Source organism: Bombina bombina, chromosome 1 (genome assembly GCF_027579735.1).
Source record: "Bombina bombina isolate aBomBom1 chromosome 1, aBomBom1.pri, whole genome shotgun sequence".
NCBI classification, from domain to species: Eukaryota; Metazoa; Chordata; class Amphibia; order Anura; family Bombinatoridae; genus Bombina; species Bombina bombina.
In genome coordinates, this window is record NC_069499.1 from 1550157698 (window position 1) to 1550178062 (window position 20365).

The 20365-nt window shown below is 42.0% G+C and overlaps 1 protein-coding gene across 1 annotated transcript in view; it reads right to left on the reverse strand.

The window, feature by feature from the left end:
- The window catches only part of CASKIN2 (CASK interacting protein 2), a 121693-nt gene that overhangs the window by 52054 nt on the left and 49274 nt on the right, over positions 1-20365 (reverse strand). The window contains exons 4-5 of the mRNA XM_053709015.1: positions 12501-12598; positions 11832-11977 (exon numbers count right to left, since the gene is read on the reverse strand). Coding sequence (XP_053564990.1) covers positions 11832-11977; positions 12501-12598 — 244 coding nt within the window. The remainder of the gene's footprint in view (positions 1-11831; positions 11978-12500; positions 12599-20365) is intronic.

Below are 20365 nucleotides of genomic sequence, written 5' to 3' on the forward strand. Positions count from 1 at the left end.
TTACCGGTCCCCATGAGGGGAAATGACAGCCTTCCAGCATTACACAGTCTTGTTAGAAATATGGCTAGTCATACCTTAAGCAGAAAAGTCTGCTAACTGTTTCCCCCAACTGAAGTTACTTCATCTCAACAGTCCTATGTGGAAACAGCAACCGATTTTAGTTACTGTCTGCTAAAATCATCTTCCTCTCACAAACAGAAATCTTCATCTTTTTCCGTTTCAGAGTAAATAGTACATACCAGCACTATTTTAAAATAACAAACTCTTGATAGTAGAATAAAAAAACTACAACTAAACACCACATACTCTTAACCATCTCCGTGGAGATGTTGCCTGTGCAACGGCAAAGAGAATGACTGGGGTGGGCGGAGCCTAGGAGGGACTATATGGCCAGCTTTGCTGGGACTCTTTGCCATTTCCTGTTGGGGAAGAGATATTCCCACAAGTAAGGATGACGCCGTGGACCGGGACACACCAATGTTGGAGAAAACATGGTTTTTGAAGGAAAAGACCGGAGCCATTTTGTTACTAATAAAACAAAGGCGTTCTTTGAATTGTTTGGGATCCACGACTTGACAGAATACTGCAGTGATTCTCCAAGAAGCCATGTGAACGCTCTTAAGGTTGTCAATGATACCGTAGAAAGAGGAATTGCTCTGATAAAAAACATAATTTATGCTTACCTGATAAATTCCTTTCTTCTGTTGTGTGATCAGTCCACGGGTCATCATTACTTCTGGGATATTATCTGCTCCCCTACAGGAAGTGCAAGAGGATTCACCCAGCAGAGTTGCTATATAGCTCCTCCCCTCTACGTCACCTCCAGTCATTCGACCAAAGACCAACGAGAAAGGAGAAACCAAGGGTGTAGTGGTGACTGAATTATAATTTAAAAAATATGTACCTGCCTTAAAAAAACAGGGCGGGCCGTGGACTGATCACACAACAGAAGAAAGGAATTTATCAGGTAAGCATAAATTATGTTTTCTTCTGTTATGTGTGATCAGTCCACGGGTCATCATTACTTCTGGGATACCAATACCAAAGCAAAAGTACACGGATGACGGGAGGGATAGGCAGGCTCATTATACAGAAGGAACCACTGCCTGAAGAACCTTTCTCCCAAAAATAGCCTCCGAAGAAGCAAAAGTGTCAAATTTGTAAAATTTGGAAAAAGTATGAAGCGAAGACCAAGTTGCAGCCTTGCAAATCTGTTCAACAGAGGCCTCATTCTTAAAGGCCCAAGTGGAAGCCACAGCTCTAGTGGAATGAGCTGTAATTCTTTCAGGAGGCTGCTGTCCAGCAGTCTCATAGGCTAAACGTATTATGCTACGAAGCCAAAAAGAGAGAGAGGTAGCAGAAGCTTTTTGACCTCTCCTCTGTCCAGAATAAACGACAAACAGGGAAGAAGTTTGGCGAAAATCTTTAGTTGCCTGCAAGTAGAACTTGAGGGCACGAACTACATCCAGATTGTGTAGAAGACGTTCCTTCTTTGAAGAAGGATTTGGACACAAGGATGGAACAACAATCTCTTGATTGATATTCCTGTTAGTGACTACCTTAGGTAAGAACCCAGGTTTAGTACGCAGAACTACCTTGTCTGAGTGAAAGATCAGATAAGGAGAATCACAATGTAGGGCTGATAACTCAGAGACTCTTCGAGCCGAGGAAATAGCCATTAAAAATAGAACTTTCCAAGATAACAATTTTATATCAATGGAATGAAGGGGTTCAAACGGAACACCCTGTAAAACGTTAAGAACTAAGTTTAAACTCCATGGCGGAGCAACAGTTTTAAACACAGGCTTGATCCTAGCTAAAGCCTGACAAAAGGCCTGGATGTCTGAATTTTCTGACAGACGCCTGTGTAACAAGATGGACAGAGCTGAGATCTGTCCCTTTAATGAGCTAGCCGATAAACCCTTTTCTAAACCTTCTTGTAGAAAAGACAATATCCTAGGAATCCTAACCTTACTCCAGGAGTAATCTTTGGATTCACACCAGTATAGGTATTTACGCCATATTTTATGGTAAATCTTTCTGGTAACAGGCTTCCTAGCCTGTATCAGGGTATCAATAACCGACTCAGAAAAACCACGTTTTGATAAAATCAAGCGTTCAATTTCCAAGCAGTCAGCTTCAGAGAAGTTAGACTTTGATGTTTGAATGGACCCTGAATCAGAAGGTCCTGTCTTAGAGGTAGAGACCAAGGCGGACAGGATGACATGTCCACTAGATCTGCATACCAAGTCCTGCGCGGCCATGCAGGCGCTATTAGAATCACTGATGCTCTCTCCTGTTTGATTTTGGCAATCAATCGAGGAAGCAGTGGGAAGGGTGGAAACACATAAGCCATCCTGAAGTTCCAAGGTGCTGTCAAAGCATCTATCAGAACCGCTCCCGGATCCCTGGATCTGGATCCGTAGCGAGGAAGTTTGGCGTTCTGGCGAGACGCCATGAGATCTATCTCTGGTTTGCCCCAACGTTGAAGTATTTGGGCAAAGACCTCCGGATGAAGTTCCCACTCCCCCGGATGAAGAGTCTGGCGACTCAAGAAATCCGCCTCCCAGTTCTCCACTCCCGGGATGTGGATTGCTGACAGGTGGCAAGAGTGAGACTCTGCCCAGCGAATTATCTTTGATACTTCTATCATTGCTAGGGAGCTTCTTGTCCCTCCTTGATGGTTGATGTAAGCTACAGTCGTGATGTTGTCCGACTGAAACCTGATGAACCCCCGAGTCTTTAACTGGGGCCAAGCTAGAAGGGCATTGAGAACTGCTCTCAATTCCAGAATGTTTATTGGCAGGAGACTTTCCTCCTGACTCCATTGTCCCTGAGCCTTCAGAGAATTCCAGACAGCGCCCCAACCTAGAAGGCTGGCGTCTGTTGTTACAATTGTCCAGTCCGGCCTGCTGAACGGCATCCCCCTGGACAGATGTGGCCGAGAAAGCCACCATAGAAGAGAGTTTCTGGTCTCTTGATCCAGATTCAGAGTGGGGGACAAATCTGAGTAATCCCCATTCCACTGACTCAGCATGCACAATTGCAGCGGTCTGAGATGTAGGCGTGCAAAGGGAACTATGTCCATTGCTGCTACCATTAAGCCGATCACCTCCATGCATTGAGCTACTGACGGGAGTTGAATGGAATGAAGGACACGGCATGCATTTAGAAGCTTTGTTAATCTGTCTTCTGTCAGATAAATCTTCATTTCTACAGAATCTATAAGAGTCCCCAAGAATGGAACTCTCGTGAGAGGAAAGAGAGAACTCTTCTTTTCGTTCACTTTCCATCCATGCGACCTTAGAAATGCCAGAACTAACTCTGTATGAGACTTGGCAGTTTGAAAGCTTGAAGCTTGTATCAGAATGTCGTCTAGGTACGGAGCTACCGAAATTCCTCGCGGTCTTAGTACCGCCAGAAGGGCACCCAGAACCTTTGTAAAGATTCTTGGAGCCGTAGCCAATCCGAATGGAAGGGCTACAAACTGGTAATGCCTGTTTAAGAAGGCAAACCTTAGATACCGGTAATGATCCTTGTGAATCGGTATGTGAAGGTAAGCATCCTTTAAATCCACTGTGGTCATGTACTGACCCTCTTGGATCATGGGTAAGATTGTCCGAATAGTTTCCATCTTGAACGATGGAACTCTTAGGAATTTGTTTAGGATCTTTAAATCCAAGATTGGCCTGAAAGTTCCCTCTTTTTTGGGAACCACAAACAGGTTTGAGTAAAACCCTTGTCCTTGTTCCGACCGCGGAACCGGATGGATCACTCCCATTAATAATAGATCTTTTACACAGCGTAGAAACGCGTCCTTCTTTATTTGGTTTGTTGACAACCTTGACAGATGAAATCTCCCTCTTGGGGGAGAGAATTTGAAGTCTAGAAGGTATCCCTGAGATATGATCTCTAGCGCCCAGGGATCCTGGACATCTCTTGCCCAAGCCTGGGCGAAGAGAGAGAGTCTGCCCCCCACTAGATCCGGTCCCGGATCGGGGGCCCTCGGTTCATGCTGTCTTTGGGGCAGCAGCAGGTTTACTGGTCTGCTTGCCCTTGTTCCAGGACTGGTTAGGCTTCCAGCCTTGTCTGTAACGAGCAACAGCTCCTCCCTGTTTTGGTGCAGTGGAAGTTGGCGCTGCTCCTGCTTTGAAATTCCGAAAGGGACGAAAATTAGACTGTCTAGCCTTAGCTTTGGCTTTGTCTTGAGGTAGAGCGTGGCCCTTACCTCCTGTAATGTCAGCAATAATTTCTTTCAAACCGGGCCCAAATAAAGTTTGCCCCTTGAAAGGTATATTAAGTAATTTGGACTTAGAAGTTACATCAGCCGACCAGGATTTTAGCCACAGCGCCCTGCGTGCCTGAATGGCGAATCCTGAATTCTTAGCCGTAAGTTTGGTTAAATGTACTACGGCCTCCGAAATGAATGAATTAGCTAGTTTAAGGACTCTAAGCCTGTCCGTAATGTCGTCCAGCGTAGCTGAACTAAGGTTCTCTTCCAGAGACTCAATCCAAAATGCTGCCGCAGCCGTGATCGGCGCGATGCATGCAAGGGGTTGTAATATAAAACCTTGTTGAACAAACATTTTCTTAAGGTAACCCTCTAATTTTTTATCCATAGGATCTGAAAAGGCACAGCTATCCTCCACCGGGATAGTGGTACGCTTAGCTAAAGTAGAAACTGCTCCCTCCACCTTAGGGACCGTTTGCCATAAGTCCCGTGTGGTGGCGTCTATTGGAAACATCTTTCTAAATATTGGAGGGGGTGAGAACGGCACACCGGGTCTATCCCACTCCTTAGTAACAATTTCAGTTAATCTCTTAGGTATAGGAAAAACGTCAGTACTCGCCGGTACCGCAAAGTATTTATCCAACCTACACATTTTCTCTGGTATTGCAACAGCGTTACAATCGTTGAGAGCTGCTAAGACCTCCCCTAGTAATACACGGAGGTTTTCCAATTTAAATTTAAAATTTGAAATATCTGAATCCAATCTGTTTGGATCAGAACCGTCACCCACAGAATGAAGCTCTCCGTCCTCATGCTCTGCCAGCTGTGACGCAGTATCAGACATGGCCCTAGAATTATCAGCGCACTCTGTTCTCACCCCAGAGTGATCACGCTTGCCTCTTAGTTCTGGTAATTTAGCCAAAACTTCGGTCATAACAGTAGCCATATCTTGTAATGTTATCTGTAATGGCTGCCCAGATGTACTAGGCGCCATAATATCACGCACCTCCCGGGCGGGAGATGCAGGTACTGACACGTGAGGCGAGTTAGTCGGCATAACTCTCCCCTCGCTATTTGGTGAAATTTGTTCAATTTGTACAGATTGGCTTTTATTTAAGGTAGCATCAATACAGTTAGTACATAAATTTCTATTGGGCTCCACCTTGGCATTGGAACAAATGACACAGGTGTCTTCCTCTGAATCAGACATGTTTAACACACTGGCAATAAACATGCAACTCGGTTACAATTTTATTTAATAAAAACGTACTGTGCCTCAAGAAGCACTAAACGATTAAATGACAGTTGAAATAATGAACTGAAAAACAGTTATAGCATCACTCTTAACAAACAACACAACTTTTTAGCAAAGGTTTGTTCCCATTAGTAAAATAACACTAATTAAATTTTAAACATAAAAATTACAGAGCAACGTTTTAAATCACAGTCACTATATAAGTCTCACAGCTCTGCTGAGAGAATCTACTTCCCTTCAAAGAAGTTTGAAGACCCCTGAGTTCTGATAGAGATGAACCGGATCATGCAGAAAAACTGACTGGAAATTTTTGATGCGTAGCAAAGAGCGCCAAAAACGGCCCCTCCCTCTCACACACAGCAGTGAGAGAGAAACGAAACTGTCATAATTAACACAAGCAAACTGCCAAGTGGAAAATAATGCCCAAATACTTATTCACTCAGTACCTCATTAATGCAAACGATTCTACATTCCAGCAAAAACGTTTAACATGAAAAATACCTAATAAAAGGTTTAATGTACTTTTACAGAGTAATTCCGGTGAAATACCATCCCCAGAATACTAAAGTGTAGAGTATACATACATGTTCATTATAACGGTATGGCAGGATTTTTTCATCAATTCCATTCAGAAAATAAAAACTGCTACATACCTCAATGCAGATTCAACTGCCCGCTGTCCCCTGATCTGAAGTTTTTACCTCCCTCAGATGGCCGAGAAACAGCAATATGATCTTAACTACTCCGGTTAAAATCATAAGAAAAACTCTGGTAGATTCTTCTTCAAACTCTGCCAGAGGGGTAATAACACGCTCCGGTGCTATTGTAAAATAACAAACTTTTGATTGAAGTTCTAAAAACTAAGAATAATCACCATAGTCCTCTCACACCTCCTATCTAGTCTTTGGGTGCAAGAGAATGACTGGAGGTGACGTAGAGGGGAGGAGCTATATAGCAACTCTGCTGGGTGAATCCTCTTGCACTTCCTGTAGAGGAGCAGATAATATCCCAGAAGTAATGATGACCCGTGGACTGATCACACATAACAGAAGAAAAGTCTTCTTGAAATTTAGCATATATATCTTTTACATTACTGAGACTCGGGGCATCATATTAATATAGGTGTTACTTACAATATTTAAGATGCACTACGGGCATTTGTTCAGGCAATAGCTCTGGTTTTCATACAATTCGCTATATACAATCCCTTACCCCACTACTTTGCTAATCAGTTAAAATGATCAATAAACCGTACTGATTCAGGGTATTTAATCTGACAGTTAAGGTTCTTATGCTATTGATAAGAGTTTATGTGGCTTATTAACAATGATATACAGATACCAATACGGTAATAATAGAGGTATATACGCAAGGTAATAATAGGTAATTTAGGTACCTGCATAGCTCTGTACCGTCCTAAGAACACACAATACCACTTAATAATTAAGACCTAACTACACGGGTTATGTGAACCTTTCTGAACCAGTTTAGGTATTTGACATTTCTATATTTTTCTTAGCTTATTTGCACTATATCTGATCGCTATTGACCCTTTAGGACTTTGTCCTTTCATTATTTTGCTACTGAGGGGAGCGAGTGTTAAATTTGCAAGTGTGTTTGTTCGCAACACGCTATTTGTTGTTTTTATATTTTTCTTCCTTTTCTTTATGTTAGATTACTGATGACACTGTCATCCCATGTACATACATACACTTATGGTACTAGGTTTAGAATATTTTTAACCCATGTGGAAACTTTTGACTCTTTATGGCATAAATGTGCAAGTGCTGATAGAAGCTCGCTAATTGAAACCCTCCAAGTTTCACGTATATGATAAGTACTGGTCACAGTGTAACATTGGTCAGTTAAGATTTAGAGCTGACACAAGATACACATCCTAAGTGTTTTTCCTTTTGGAATTAATTACAACACTAATGCTACATATGTTACCAGATCAGGATACTACGTGTGTACCACAAGAATCTCCAATCTCCTTGTTTTAATTTGTACTGTCAAATAAAAAATTATATTATACTAATAAAAGTTATATTTTAAATATGCTATGAGTCCTCCAAGCTCCTTCCCTATGATATAAATGTCCTGACTCTTAACATAAGTGTGCTATATGATACCTCTTTCCTTTCTCTATAGTTTTTGTGATAGGCACTGCCCTACAGTGATACATAGGTTTACCCTGCTGGGACCCCCTGTTCTGAGAGTCTAGCCTTTCCTCCATTATAGGGGAGTTATTATATATATATATATATATATATATATATATATATATATATATATATATATATATATATATATATATATATATATATATATATATATATATATATATATATATATATATATATATATATATATATATATATATAATTAATCACTGGATGTTACCCAAGGCTGGCAGCCGTAAATCCTGGGATATCCAAAAAAGCAGGCAGACAAAGGATTTCCTCAATCGCCTTTATTCAGCAAGCAAAGGCTAATTTCCAAACGTTTCGGCTCTCGCAGGAGCCTTTCTCAATGGAAGCCAAACAGACATACAGTGAACACCCAAGACCCTCCCCCTATATACCAGCATGACCTAGTATGTACCAATCAGAAAGCAGCAACTACGCATCTCAATCTTATAGGTAACAACTGTGCACCATGCTTTCAGAATGGGCGATTGCCGATGACATCATCAACCCGCATCAGCCTGAGCATACATAAACACTGCCAGTTGTCATAGAGACAGACGCAGCAAACATACGCACAGCTGTTACACTAACAGCAGAAGGAGCATGTAAACGTACAGCCACTGTCAGAGTGATATTACACCATAAATGCAAAAAAAAAACACCCAAATTAAGTGACTAAACATATATAAATATACACTATCATAAACCTAAAAAGAATATCAGAAGCACAACATCGCACAACACTTAGTAGTGAATAAAACTACAGAATCTGGGTTACGCTCTATACCCATACGGTATCAGGGTAACTCCAGAGGAACATGTAGTGAAAGCATTCATATGTAAGTTAACCTAGACACATTTATCAGGAAGAAGGGTGCAGAGCGCCCCAGGGTCATGCCAAATAGAATGAATGAAATGAAAGAGATTACTCCTAAACATGTCAGGTTAGGCCCTATAACAGCAGCCAAAGTCTATGTTAGTGTTTAGACCACGGGGGGGTAACCGTGTCCAGATTGAATATCCACTGAGCTTCCATTTGCAATAACGTTCGTGCCCTATTGCCTCCACGTCTTGGACAAGGTACATGATCTATAAGCATGGTTTGCAAGGCGGAGATAGGGTGGCCTGCAGTCAGAAAGTGACGGGCTACCAGCTGTTCTGAATGTCCTTTATCCAAAACCTGACATATGGCTGTCTTGTGATTGGCCAGCCGTTCCCTGAATGTAGTCACAGTCTTACCTATTTAATACGGGGAGCATGGGCAAATAGTAGCATACACAACAAAGTCTGAAGTGCAGGTTAATCTGTGTTTAATAGAGAATCTCCTCTTAGTGTGTGGGTGGCGAAAAGTATTGCCAGTAATAAGGCTATTGCAAGTCACACAATTTCCATAGTGAAAGCATCCAGGTTTGCCCTTAGGCAGCCACATTTGCTTCTCATAGCAGTGCGTGGGGTCGTTTAAGACCAAATGATCCCTCAAGTTGCGAGCCCTCTTGTATACCATTCGTGGGGCTGGAGAGTCCATGAAAGTAAGGCTTGTATCCTTCGAGATCACCATCCAATTTTTCTTAATAGTATTCGCCACAGGTTTTGATACTGGTGTAGGTGGTCAGAAAGTTTAACTGATGCAACGTTTGTTCAGGTGTTTACCTGGTTGTTAGTGTCTCTTGTGTCCACTCTCTGGCCGTGAGGCATTGTTGTTCAATCAAAGACATTGGGTACCCCCTCTGTAGGAATCTTTGAGCCATCTCACTTAACTGCATGTTTTTACCGGAGTCGTCAGTATTGTTGCTGACGACCCACAGAAGCTATGAGGAACTGACCCCATCTTTTTGAAATTTAGGATGAAAGCTAGTGTAACGAAGAGTAGAATTCATATCAGTAGCTTTCTGAAATAGTGTGGTGTGTAGTCCGTACCCCTGCTGGGTTTGAACCTTAAAAATTTCTAGATCTAGAAAATGGACTTTATCTGTGCTGTGTTCCATTTTAAATCTAATAGTGGATTCAAGGCTGTTGAGGACATCGGTCAGAAAAACACTACTTGATAATGCACACTATACTAGACCACCTATAGAATTTTTGTTACAACTTATGGAATTCTGTCTGGAAAATATTTTTTTTCATTTTGAAAATGACTATTTTCTACAATCCATGGCCCCATCATATGCCAACATCTACATGGCAATGTATGAACAACAAAACATACTATCCAGACAGGATTCCATAAAATTCTACCGTCGCTACATAGACAACGTCTTCCTTATTTGGAACGGCTCCTCTGAGGCCCTGGTGGAATGGACCGATGTCCTTTAACAGCCTTGAATCCACTATTAGATTTAAAATGGAACACAGCACAGATAAAGTCAATTTTCTAGATCTAAAAATGTTTAAGGATCAAACCCAGCAGGGGTACGGATTACACACCACACTATTTCAGAAAGCTACTGATATGAATTCTACTCTTCGTTACACTAGCTTTCATCCTAAATTTCAAAAAGATGGGGTCAGTTCCTCATAGCTCCTGCGGGTCGTCCGCAACAATACTGACGACTCCCGTAAAAACATGCAATTAAGTGAAATGGCTCAAAGATTCCTACAGAGGGGGTACCCAATGTCTTTAATTGAACAACAATGCCTCACGGCCAGAGAGTGGACACAAGAGACACTAACAACCAGGAAAACACCTGAACAAACGTCACATCGGTTAAACTTTCTGACCACCTACACCCCAGTATCAAAATCTGTGGTGAATACCATTAAAAAAAAAATTGGATGGTGATCTCGAAGGATACAAGCCTTCCTTTCATGGACTCTCCAGCCCCACGAATGGTATACAAGAGGGCTAGTAACTTGAGGGATCTTTTGGTCTTAAATGACCCCACGCACTGCTATGAGAAGCAAATGTGGCTGCCTAAGGGCAAACCTAGATGTTTTCGCTGTGGAAATTGTGTGACTTGCAATAGCCTTATTACTGGCAATACTTTTCGCCACCCACACACTAACAGGAGATTCTCTATTAAACACAGATTAACCTGCACTTCAGACTTTGTTGTGTATGCTATTATTTGCCCGTGCTCCCTGTATTACTTAGGTAAGACTGTGACTACATTCAGGAAACGGCTGGCCAATCACAAGATAGCCATATGTCAGGTTTTGGATAAAGGACATTCAGAACAGCCGGTAGCCCGTCACTTTCCGACTGCAGGCCACCCTATCTCCTCCTTGCGAACCAGGCTTATAGATCATGTACCTTGTCCAAGACGTGGAGGCAATAGGACACTGACGTTATTGCGAACGGAAGCTCGGTGGATATTCAATCTGGACACGGTTACCCCCTGTGATCTAAACGCTAACATGGACTTTGGCTGCTGTTATAGAGCCTAACCTGACATGTTTGGGAGTCATCTCTTTCATTTCATTCATTCTATTTGTCATGACCCTGGGGCGCTCTGTTTGCTGCGCCTGTCTCTATGACAACCGGCAGTGTCTATGTATGCTCAGGCTGATGCGGTTTGATGATGTCATCCGCAATCGCCCATGCTGAAAGCATGGTGCACAGGTGTTACCTATAAGATTGAGATGCGTAGTTGCTGCTTTCTGATTGGTACACACTAGGTCATGCTGGTATATAGGGGAGGGTCTTGGGTGTTCACTGTATGTCTGTTTGGCTTCCATTGATAAAGGCTCCTGCGAGAGCCGAAACGTTTGGAAATTAGCCTTTCCTTGCTGAATAAAGGCGATTGAGGAAATCCTTTGTCTGCCTGCTTTTTTGGATATCCCAGGATTTACGGCTGACAGCCGTGGGTAACATCCAGTGATCGTGTATACATATTTCCTGCGAAGCACCAGGTAATTGAACTGTTGAAGTGTGCCGTGTCCGTGTATGTATGTATGTATGTATGTATGTATGTATGTATGTATGTATGTATGTATGTATGTATGTATGTATGTATATATATATATATATATATATATATATATATATATATATATATATATATATATATATATATATATATATACACACACACACACACACATACATATATAAAGATTCATAAATAAACACACATACACATCTGCACATATACATACACACACATATATGAACACACACATATACACATATGAACATAGGCTTAACAGTGCCACTCACCACGTCATAGTGCCCATACTGTGCTGCCAGGTGCAGGGGTATCTGTCCATCATGTGATGCAGCATTGACGCTGGCAGCAGCTCGCAGCAAGAGGTGCACAGGTTCCGGCTTCCCCTGCCAAGCAGCGTAATGCAAAGGCCGCATCCCTGAATTGTAAAGAGAACATATTTCACTAGCTGCAGAGCCATCTTCCCTTCCTCCCCTATCCTAGAAAACACCTGTAATCTCAGCTCAAAAGGTTACTCCCCCCCCCTTCCTTACTAAAGAGGATGCCCACATCACCTTCTCAAGAGGGAATCTATCTGTACTGTGTAGAATGATGCGCAACTCCCTTGTCACCGATATTCATCTCCACTACTACCAAAAACAGTGCATGTAACCTATGGGGAAGGTCTACCATCACTACCCACAGTGACAAGCTACCTTGCCCACAAAGAGCACCCACAGACCTACCTCTGCTTCTTCCAAAGAGAGCCCCCCTCTCGCATGTCTGAGGCCTAAATCTCCTACCCAAAATGAAATCCCAAAAAATCGCTATGCCCCAAGAAGACACCCACCTTACATTTTCCTTCACAATAATGCATCAATCTCCCTTGCCAAACTGAGCTCTATTGCCTAAGAGGGACTTTGCCTCTCCACATCACTATCAACAATGCCCAGCTAACTTACCATTGCCATCTTTAACATCCACAGATGCTTGCGTTTCTAAAAGAAGAAGGAGCAGATCACAGCTGCCACTGAGTGCCGCATGGTGCAAAGCTGAAAACCTGCAGAACAGAAAGCATCACATTAGATTAGGGCGATGGTCAGAAGAAATGTTCTTGCTACAATGCAGAAATGGTTAAAGGGAGAGAAAACCTGAAATGTTTCTTTCATGATTTAGGTAGAACATACAATTTTAAACAACTTTCCAATTTTTATCAAATTGTCTTTATTCTCTTGATATCATTTGTTGAAGGAGCAGCAATGCACTACTGGTTTCTAATGGAACACATGGGCGAGCCAATGACAATTGGTATATATATCCAGCCACCAATCAGCAGCTAGAACCTAGGTTCTTTGCTAATTCGAAACATTTCTAGATAAACCTTTCAGCAAAGGATTAAAAGAGAAGGAAGCTAATTAAATAATAAATTGGAAAATTGTTTAAAATTGTATGTTCTGTCTAAATCATAAATGTCTAATTATGACTTTACTGTCCCTTTAATGCAAAGGAATACGTTCTTCCCAAAAACAGTGAGGCAATATTCTCCACTTGGTTATGAATGGGGACTGTGTCTAGAAAGCGAGATCCTCCTCCCACGGACAAACAGCAAAGACGCACAAGAACGAAAGAGACAGAGACTGAAAAGGAGGAGGCAGCAAGGGATGAGAACAGGGTGACAGTCACCGGAAACGTGCCGGAGGGAATTATAGGGACACAGCAGAGAGATAAAGAAAGGATTTAGGCAGCAGGAGGAATAACTTCTGGATATATACAGCAGCACCAAAGCACTTTGGCATTCCAAGGAACAAAAGAGTCAAATTTAGATAAAAAATGCAATTTTAAACAACTTTCTAATGAATTTATATTTATTGAAGAGTAATTATAGGTAGTTTTATAGGGGTGAGCATGTGTCTTTAGCAGTGTTTGCAAGAATGTTTATAGCATTGTTGCAGATCCTGCTGCTATTGAGTGCTACGGCACATTATTGACGTCCTACGAGCTTACTAAGATTCAACAAAGGATACCAAAGGAACAAAGCAAATATAACAAATAACCCGGATAGTTATTTCACATCCTCTGTCTCGATCATGAACTTATTATTTTCACTTTATTTATAGCTTTCCTGATAGAAAATCATGTTCATAGCTGTATTTGTCATTAGTCCAGTGAGAGGATTAGTCTATAACATTTACTATTATACTAATTATCCCTCAGCATTTTATCATCTATATCAGAGCCACTGCAGTCCTAGGGCCACATGTGGCCCTCCAAGAGTTTGTGTGTGTCCCTCAGACATCAGTAATTCTCTTCTGTATATGTACTTACTACACTTAAGTAGTATAACTATATGCAATTAAATACAATTATTATTAAAATTAAACCTTCATTATTCATCTGCAGCATACAATTAAAAAGACAGTAAAGTAAAAATTTAAATTAAATAGATTGGAAATATTTTAAACAACTTTCTAATGTATTTATATTTTTAATTTTGCTTAGTTCTCTTGGTTTCATTTGTTAAAGAGTAATCTTATGTGAGCTCAGGAGCGTACACGTGTCTTTAGCCATCTGGCAGCAGTGTTAGTAACATTGTTTATTGCAATGTTATACAATGTTGCAAATACTGCTGCCATAGACTGTTAAAGATCGTCACACTCCTAAGCTCCTATCAGCTTACCCAGGTTTACTCTTCATCAAAGGATTACCTAAAGAACAAAGCAAACTTGATAATAAAGTAAATTGGAAAGTTGTTTAAAATTGCATGCTCTATCTGAAACATAAATTAAAATTTTGACTTTACCGTCCCTTTAAAATAAATAAATTACTTCCGTTATCAAAATGTGCACAGACTTTTTTGATGCACCAGCTTCTCCTGAGCATGTGCAAGAGTGCACAATATATCTGTACATGCGTTTAGTGATTGGCTTATGGCTGTCACCTGATACAGGGAGAGGGATAATCTCCTACTCATAGTCCTAAAGCCCGTGTACACGGGCCATTTTCTGTAGTGCAGCGGATAACGCCTGCGCCCCTGCCTGCCCCACCTCTGCCACACCCACTCCTGTCCGGTCACGCCCACTCCTGTCCACCTTCTCTGCTGTCTGATCTTCGCGCTTCCTTACGGCCAGGCCAGGCATGTCTCACGCTGCAGTCTCTACTGCGCATGACAGCGTCGGGCAAATATACCTGGCCTTTTATTATATAGGATTTGTCAATTATGCAATTCTACTTTATTTAATGGTCCTTAATGTTAAGTAAGTTGCTATGAGTGTGAGTATAATGTCAAGTGGCCCTAACCAATCAAGCGAATAGAGACTGGCTCTCCATTTTCAAAAGTTTTGGCACTCCTCTTTTAAGCAATTTTAAGAGACTTTTTAAATATTAAATATATTATTATAAAATTGGATGGGAACATTAAAGGACCAGTAAATACAGAAGTTTTGCATAAACAAAAAAAAAATTATAAAAAGGCAATGCAATAGCATTTAGTCTGAACTTTAAATTAGTAGATGTTTTTTCTGTCTATTTCCACTCCCCCTGTATCATGTGACAGCCATCAGCCAATCACAAATGCATATACGTAGTCTGTGAATTCTTGCACAAGCTCAGTAGAAGCTGGTGACTCAAAAAGTGTAAATATAAAAAGACTGTGCACATTTTGTTAAGGGAAGTAAATTGGAAAGTTGTTTAAAATGGCTGCTCTATCTGAATCATTAACGTTTAATTTTGACTTAAGTATCCCTTTAAATGAACAATGTTCTCCCCTTTAATGTGTCCCCAATGATCTATTTTACTTGTTGGGGCATATAAAATAGTTTACAAATAACTCCTTTACCTGTATTTTTCAATTTAAATAGATTTTTTTTTCTCCCTGTTGAATCCGCTACCTAAACTTAAAATGTCAATAATGTAATATTGTCAAAAGAAAGGCTATGTAAACAAGAGGCACTTGAATAAAATGACACTCCCAGTGGGGAGCAGGAGTGAGATTTACTAAAATGTTACTGTTCAATTGTTCTGACACGTGAGAACTCTACAACAAATTGTGTTAAGAAACAATGGTTGTAAAAATAGTGGGCGTTTCTAAAGTATATAGTCCAAAGAAGAAGAGGCTATTCTTATATAAATAAGGGCCTTTGGTTATATGTATATAACTTTCACCTGCACAAAGGGGCTCCCATGAGTCTCTACTCAAATAAATGAACATTTATACATGTCAGGTGATCACTAATACCACAGTAATGACCTGGCTATAAAAACCTATGTAGGGGCTTTATTTTAAAGAGGGGCTTCTAGGCTTTAAAACAAGGAGTCATGGGGTCTCTAGGCTTTTATGATGATCTGTTTACATAGAGACCCCCGGCCTTCAAACAGTGTAGGGGTTTTCTTAGTTTATATGTTTGCTTTAACATTGCAACCCCCAAGAGCAGGTGACTACCTATCAATTGGTGGGTCTTGGTGGTTTCTAGGACTTAAGGGAGCTGAGATTGACTGATTTAAATACACCCCACCCAGCTCCTTTCAGTAATGTGCAACTGCACAACACTTCTGTTCCATTTAACCGACAGGGATGCCGGGGTCAGTGCAGGGGGGTGAATGAGCTCAGAAAAATGGTGACAACATGTCAATGGCATTTAATACATTGTGTGGATGAGGACCACGTGTCATCAATTAACACTCAAACGGTTAACAGAACAGTCAAATCTAAATCTGACTTTTATCAATTTAGATAGAGTATGCCATTTTAAGAGACTTTTCTATTTACTTTGATTATAAAAGTTACTTTGCTCTCTTGGTATAGTTTATTTAAGAAAAACAAAAATTTTTGCTTACCTGATAAATTTCTTTCTCTTGTGGTGTATCCAGTCCACGGGTTCATCCATTACTTGTGGGATATTCTCCTTCCCAACAGGAAGTTGCAAAGAGGACACCCACAGCAGAGCTGTCTATATAGCTCCTCCCCTAACCCCCACCCCCAGTCATTTGACCGAAGGCAAGTAAGAAAAAGGAGAAACTATAGGGTGCAGTTGTGACTGTAGTTTTAAAAAATAAAAACACCTGACTTAAAGTGACAGGGCGGGCCTTGGACTGGATACACCACAAGAGAAAGAAATGTATCAGGTAAGCATAAATTTTGTTTTCTCTTGTAAGGTGTATCCAGTCCACGGGTTCATCCATTACTTGTGGGATACCAATACCAAAGCTTTAGGACACGGATGAAGGGAGGGACAAGGCAGGAACTTAAACAGAAGGCACAACTGCGTGTAAGACCTTTCTCCCAAAAATAGCCTCCGAGGAAGCAAAAGTATCAAATTTGTAGAATTTAGAAAAAGTATGAAGCAAAGACCAAGTTGCCGCCTTGCAAATCTGTTCAACAGAAACCTCATTTTTAAATGCCCATGTGGAAGCTACCGCACTAGTAGAGTGAGCTGTAATCCTTTCAGGAGGCTGCTGGCCAGCAGTCTCATAAGTTAAACGGATTATGCTTCTCAGCCAAAAAGAAAGAGAAGTTGCCGAAGCCTTGTGACCTCTCCTCTTTCCAGAGTAGACAACAAACAAGGCAGATGTTTAACGAAAATCCTTAGTTGCTTGTAAGTAGAACTTTAAAGCACGAACCACATCCAGATTGTGCAACAACCGTTCCTTCTTGGATGAAGGATTCGGACACAGAGATGGAACAACAATTTCCTGATTGATATTTCTATTGGAAACAACCTTAGGAAGAAAACCTGGCTTGGTACGTAACACCACCTTATCCGCATGGAAAATCCGATAGGGTGAATCACACTGCAGAGCAGATAACTCTGAAACTCTTCGGGCTGAAAAGATAGCAACTAGAAACAAAACTTTCCAAGATAAAAGTTTAATATCTAATGAATGCATAGGTTCAAACGGAACCCCTTGAAGAACTTTAAGAACTAAATTTAAGCAGGCGGAGCAACTGGTTTAAATACCGGCTTGATTCTGACTAAAGCCTGACAAAACCCCCGAACGTCTGGAACATCTGCCAGACGCTTGTGAAAGAGAATAGACAGAGCAGATATCTGTCCTTTTAAAGAACTAGCTGATAATCCTTTTTCCAATCCTTCTTGGAGAAAAGATAGAATCCTAGGAATCTTGACCCTACTCCATGAGAAACCCTTGGAATCACACCAATTAAGATATTTACACCATATCTTGTGATATATCTTCCTGGTGACAGGCTTCCTAGCCTGGATCAAGGTATCAATAACAGACTCAGAAAAACCACACTTTGATAAAATCAAGCGTTCAATCTCCACGCAGTCAGGCGTAGAGAAGTTAGATTTGAGTGTTTGAATAGACCCTGGATTAGAAGGTCCTGCCTCAATGGCAGAGGCCATGGTGGGCAGGATGACATGCCCACCAGATCTGCATACCAAGTCCTGCGAGGCCACGCAGGAGCAATTAAAATCACCAAAGCTTTCTCCTGCTTGATTCTGGCAATCAGACGCGGGAGAAGAGGAAACGGTGGAAACACATAAGCTAGGCTGAAGGACCAGGGCGCTGCTAGGGCATCTACTAGTGCTACCCGAGGATCCCTTGAACTGGACCCGTAACAAGGAAGCTTGGCATTCTGACGGGACGCCATCAGATCCAGCTCTGGTCTGCCCCATAGATGAATCAGTTGGGCAAATATCTCCGGGTGAAGCTCCCATTCCCCCGGGTGAAAAGTCTGCCGACTTTGAAAATCCGCCTCCCAGTTCTCTACTCCTGGGATATGGATAGCTGAGAGATGGCAAGAGTGAGCCTCTGCCCATAGAATTATCTTGGAAACCTCCATCATTGCCAGGGGACTCCTTGTTCCCCCCTGATGGTTGATATAGGCTACAGTCGTGATGTTGTCCGACTGAAATCTGATGAACCTGACCGCAGCCAGTTGAGGCCATGCCTGAAGAGCATTGAATATCGCTCTTAGTTCCAGAATGTTTATCAGGAGGAGGGCCTCCTCCTGAGTCCACGAACCCTGAGCTTTCAGGGAGTTCCAGACCGCGCCCCAGCCCAGAAGGCTGGCATCTGTTGTCACTATAGTCCACTCTGGCCTGCGGAAGCTCATTCCCCTGGACAGATGGACCCGAGATAACCACCAGAGAAGAGAATCCCTGGTCTCTTGATCCAGATTTAGCAGAGGAGACAAATCTGTGTAGTCCCCATTCCACTGATTGAGCATGTAAAGTTGCAGTGGTCTGAGATGTAGGCGGGCAAACAGAACTATGACCATTGCCGCTACCATTAGGCCGATTACTTCCATACACTGAGCCACTGACGGCCAAGAAATGGAATGAAGAGCACGGCAGGAAGTTAGCAGCTTTGATATCCTGACCTCTGTCAGAAAAAATTTCATTTCTACTGAATCTATCAGAGTCCCTAGGAAGGAAACTCTTGTGAGAGGGGAGAGAGAACTCTTTTCTCTGTTCACTTTCCACCCGTGAGACCTCAGAAAGGCCAGAACAATGTCCGTATGGGACTTGGCGATTTGAAGAGTCGACGCCTGGATCAAGATGTCGTCTAGGTAAGGAGCCACTGCTATGCCCCGCGGCCTTAGGGCCGCCAGTAGGGACCCTAGAACCTTCATAAAGATTCTTGGCGCCGTGGCTAACCCGAAGGGAAGAGCCACAAACTGGTAATGCCTGTCTAGGAAGGCGAACCTGAGGAACTGATGATGATTTCTGTGAATCGGAATGTGCAGATAAGCATCCTTTAAGTCCACGGTAGTCATATATTGACCCTCCTGGATCATAGGAAGAATGGTTCGGATTGTCTCCATCTTGAAGGATGGGACCCTGAGGAATTTGTTTAGGATCTTGAGATCCAAGATTGGTCTGAAAGTTCCCTCTTTTTTGGGAACTATAAATAGATTTGAATAGAAACCCTGCCCCTGTTCCTCCCTTGGAACTGGGTGGATCACTCCCATAACCAGTAGGTCTTGGACGCAATGTAAGAATGCCTCTCTCTTTATCTGGTTTGCAGATAGTTGAGAGAGATGAAATCTCCCCTTTGGTGATGAACCTTTGAATTTGAGAAGATATTCCTGGGAAACAATCTCCACTGCCCAGGGATCCTGAACGTCTCTTACCCAAGCCTGGAAGAAGAAAGTCTGCCCCCTACTAGATCCGGTCCCGGATCGGGGGCTACTCCTTCATGCTGTTTTAGAGACAGTAGCTGGCTTTTTAGCCTGTTTCCCCTTGTTCCAAGCCTGGTTAGGTCTCCAGACTGGCTTGGACGGGCCGAAATTACCCTCTTGTTTTGTACTAAGGGAAGCGGAAGCCGCGCCACTCCTGAAGTTTCGAAAGGAGCGAAAATGAGTCTGTCTGGTCCTTAACTTATTAGACTTATCCTGGGGAAGGGCGTGACCTTTTCCCCCAGTAATATCAGAAATTATCTCCTTCAGATCAGGCCCAAATAGGGTCTTTCCTTTGAAGGGGATGTTAAGAAGCTTAGACTTTGAAGAAACATCTGCTGACCAGGACTTAAGCCATAGCGCCCTATGCGCCATGATGGCAAAACCTGAATTTTTAGCCGCAAGTTTAGTTAACTGAAACACGGCGTCTGAAATAAAGGAATTAGCAAGTTTAAGAGCTTTAATCCTGTCTAAAATCTCATCCCACGGAGTCTCCACTTATAGAGCCTCTTCTAGAGACTCAAACCAAAAGGCCGCTGCAGCAGTAACTGGAGCAATGCATGCGAGAGGCTGGAGAAGAAAACCTTGATGTAAGAAAATTTTCTTTAGGAGACCCTCCAATTTTTTATCCATAGGATCTTTGAAAGCACAACTGTCTTCAATCGTAATAGTTGTACGCTTAGCTAA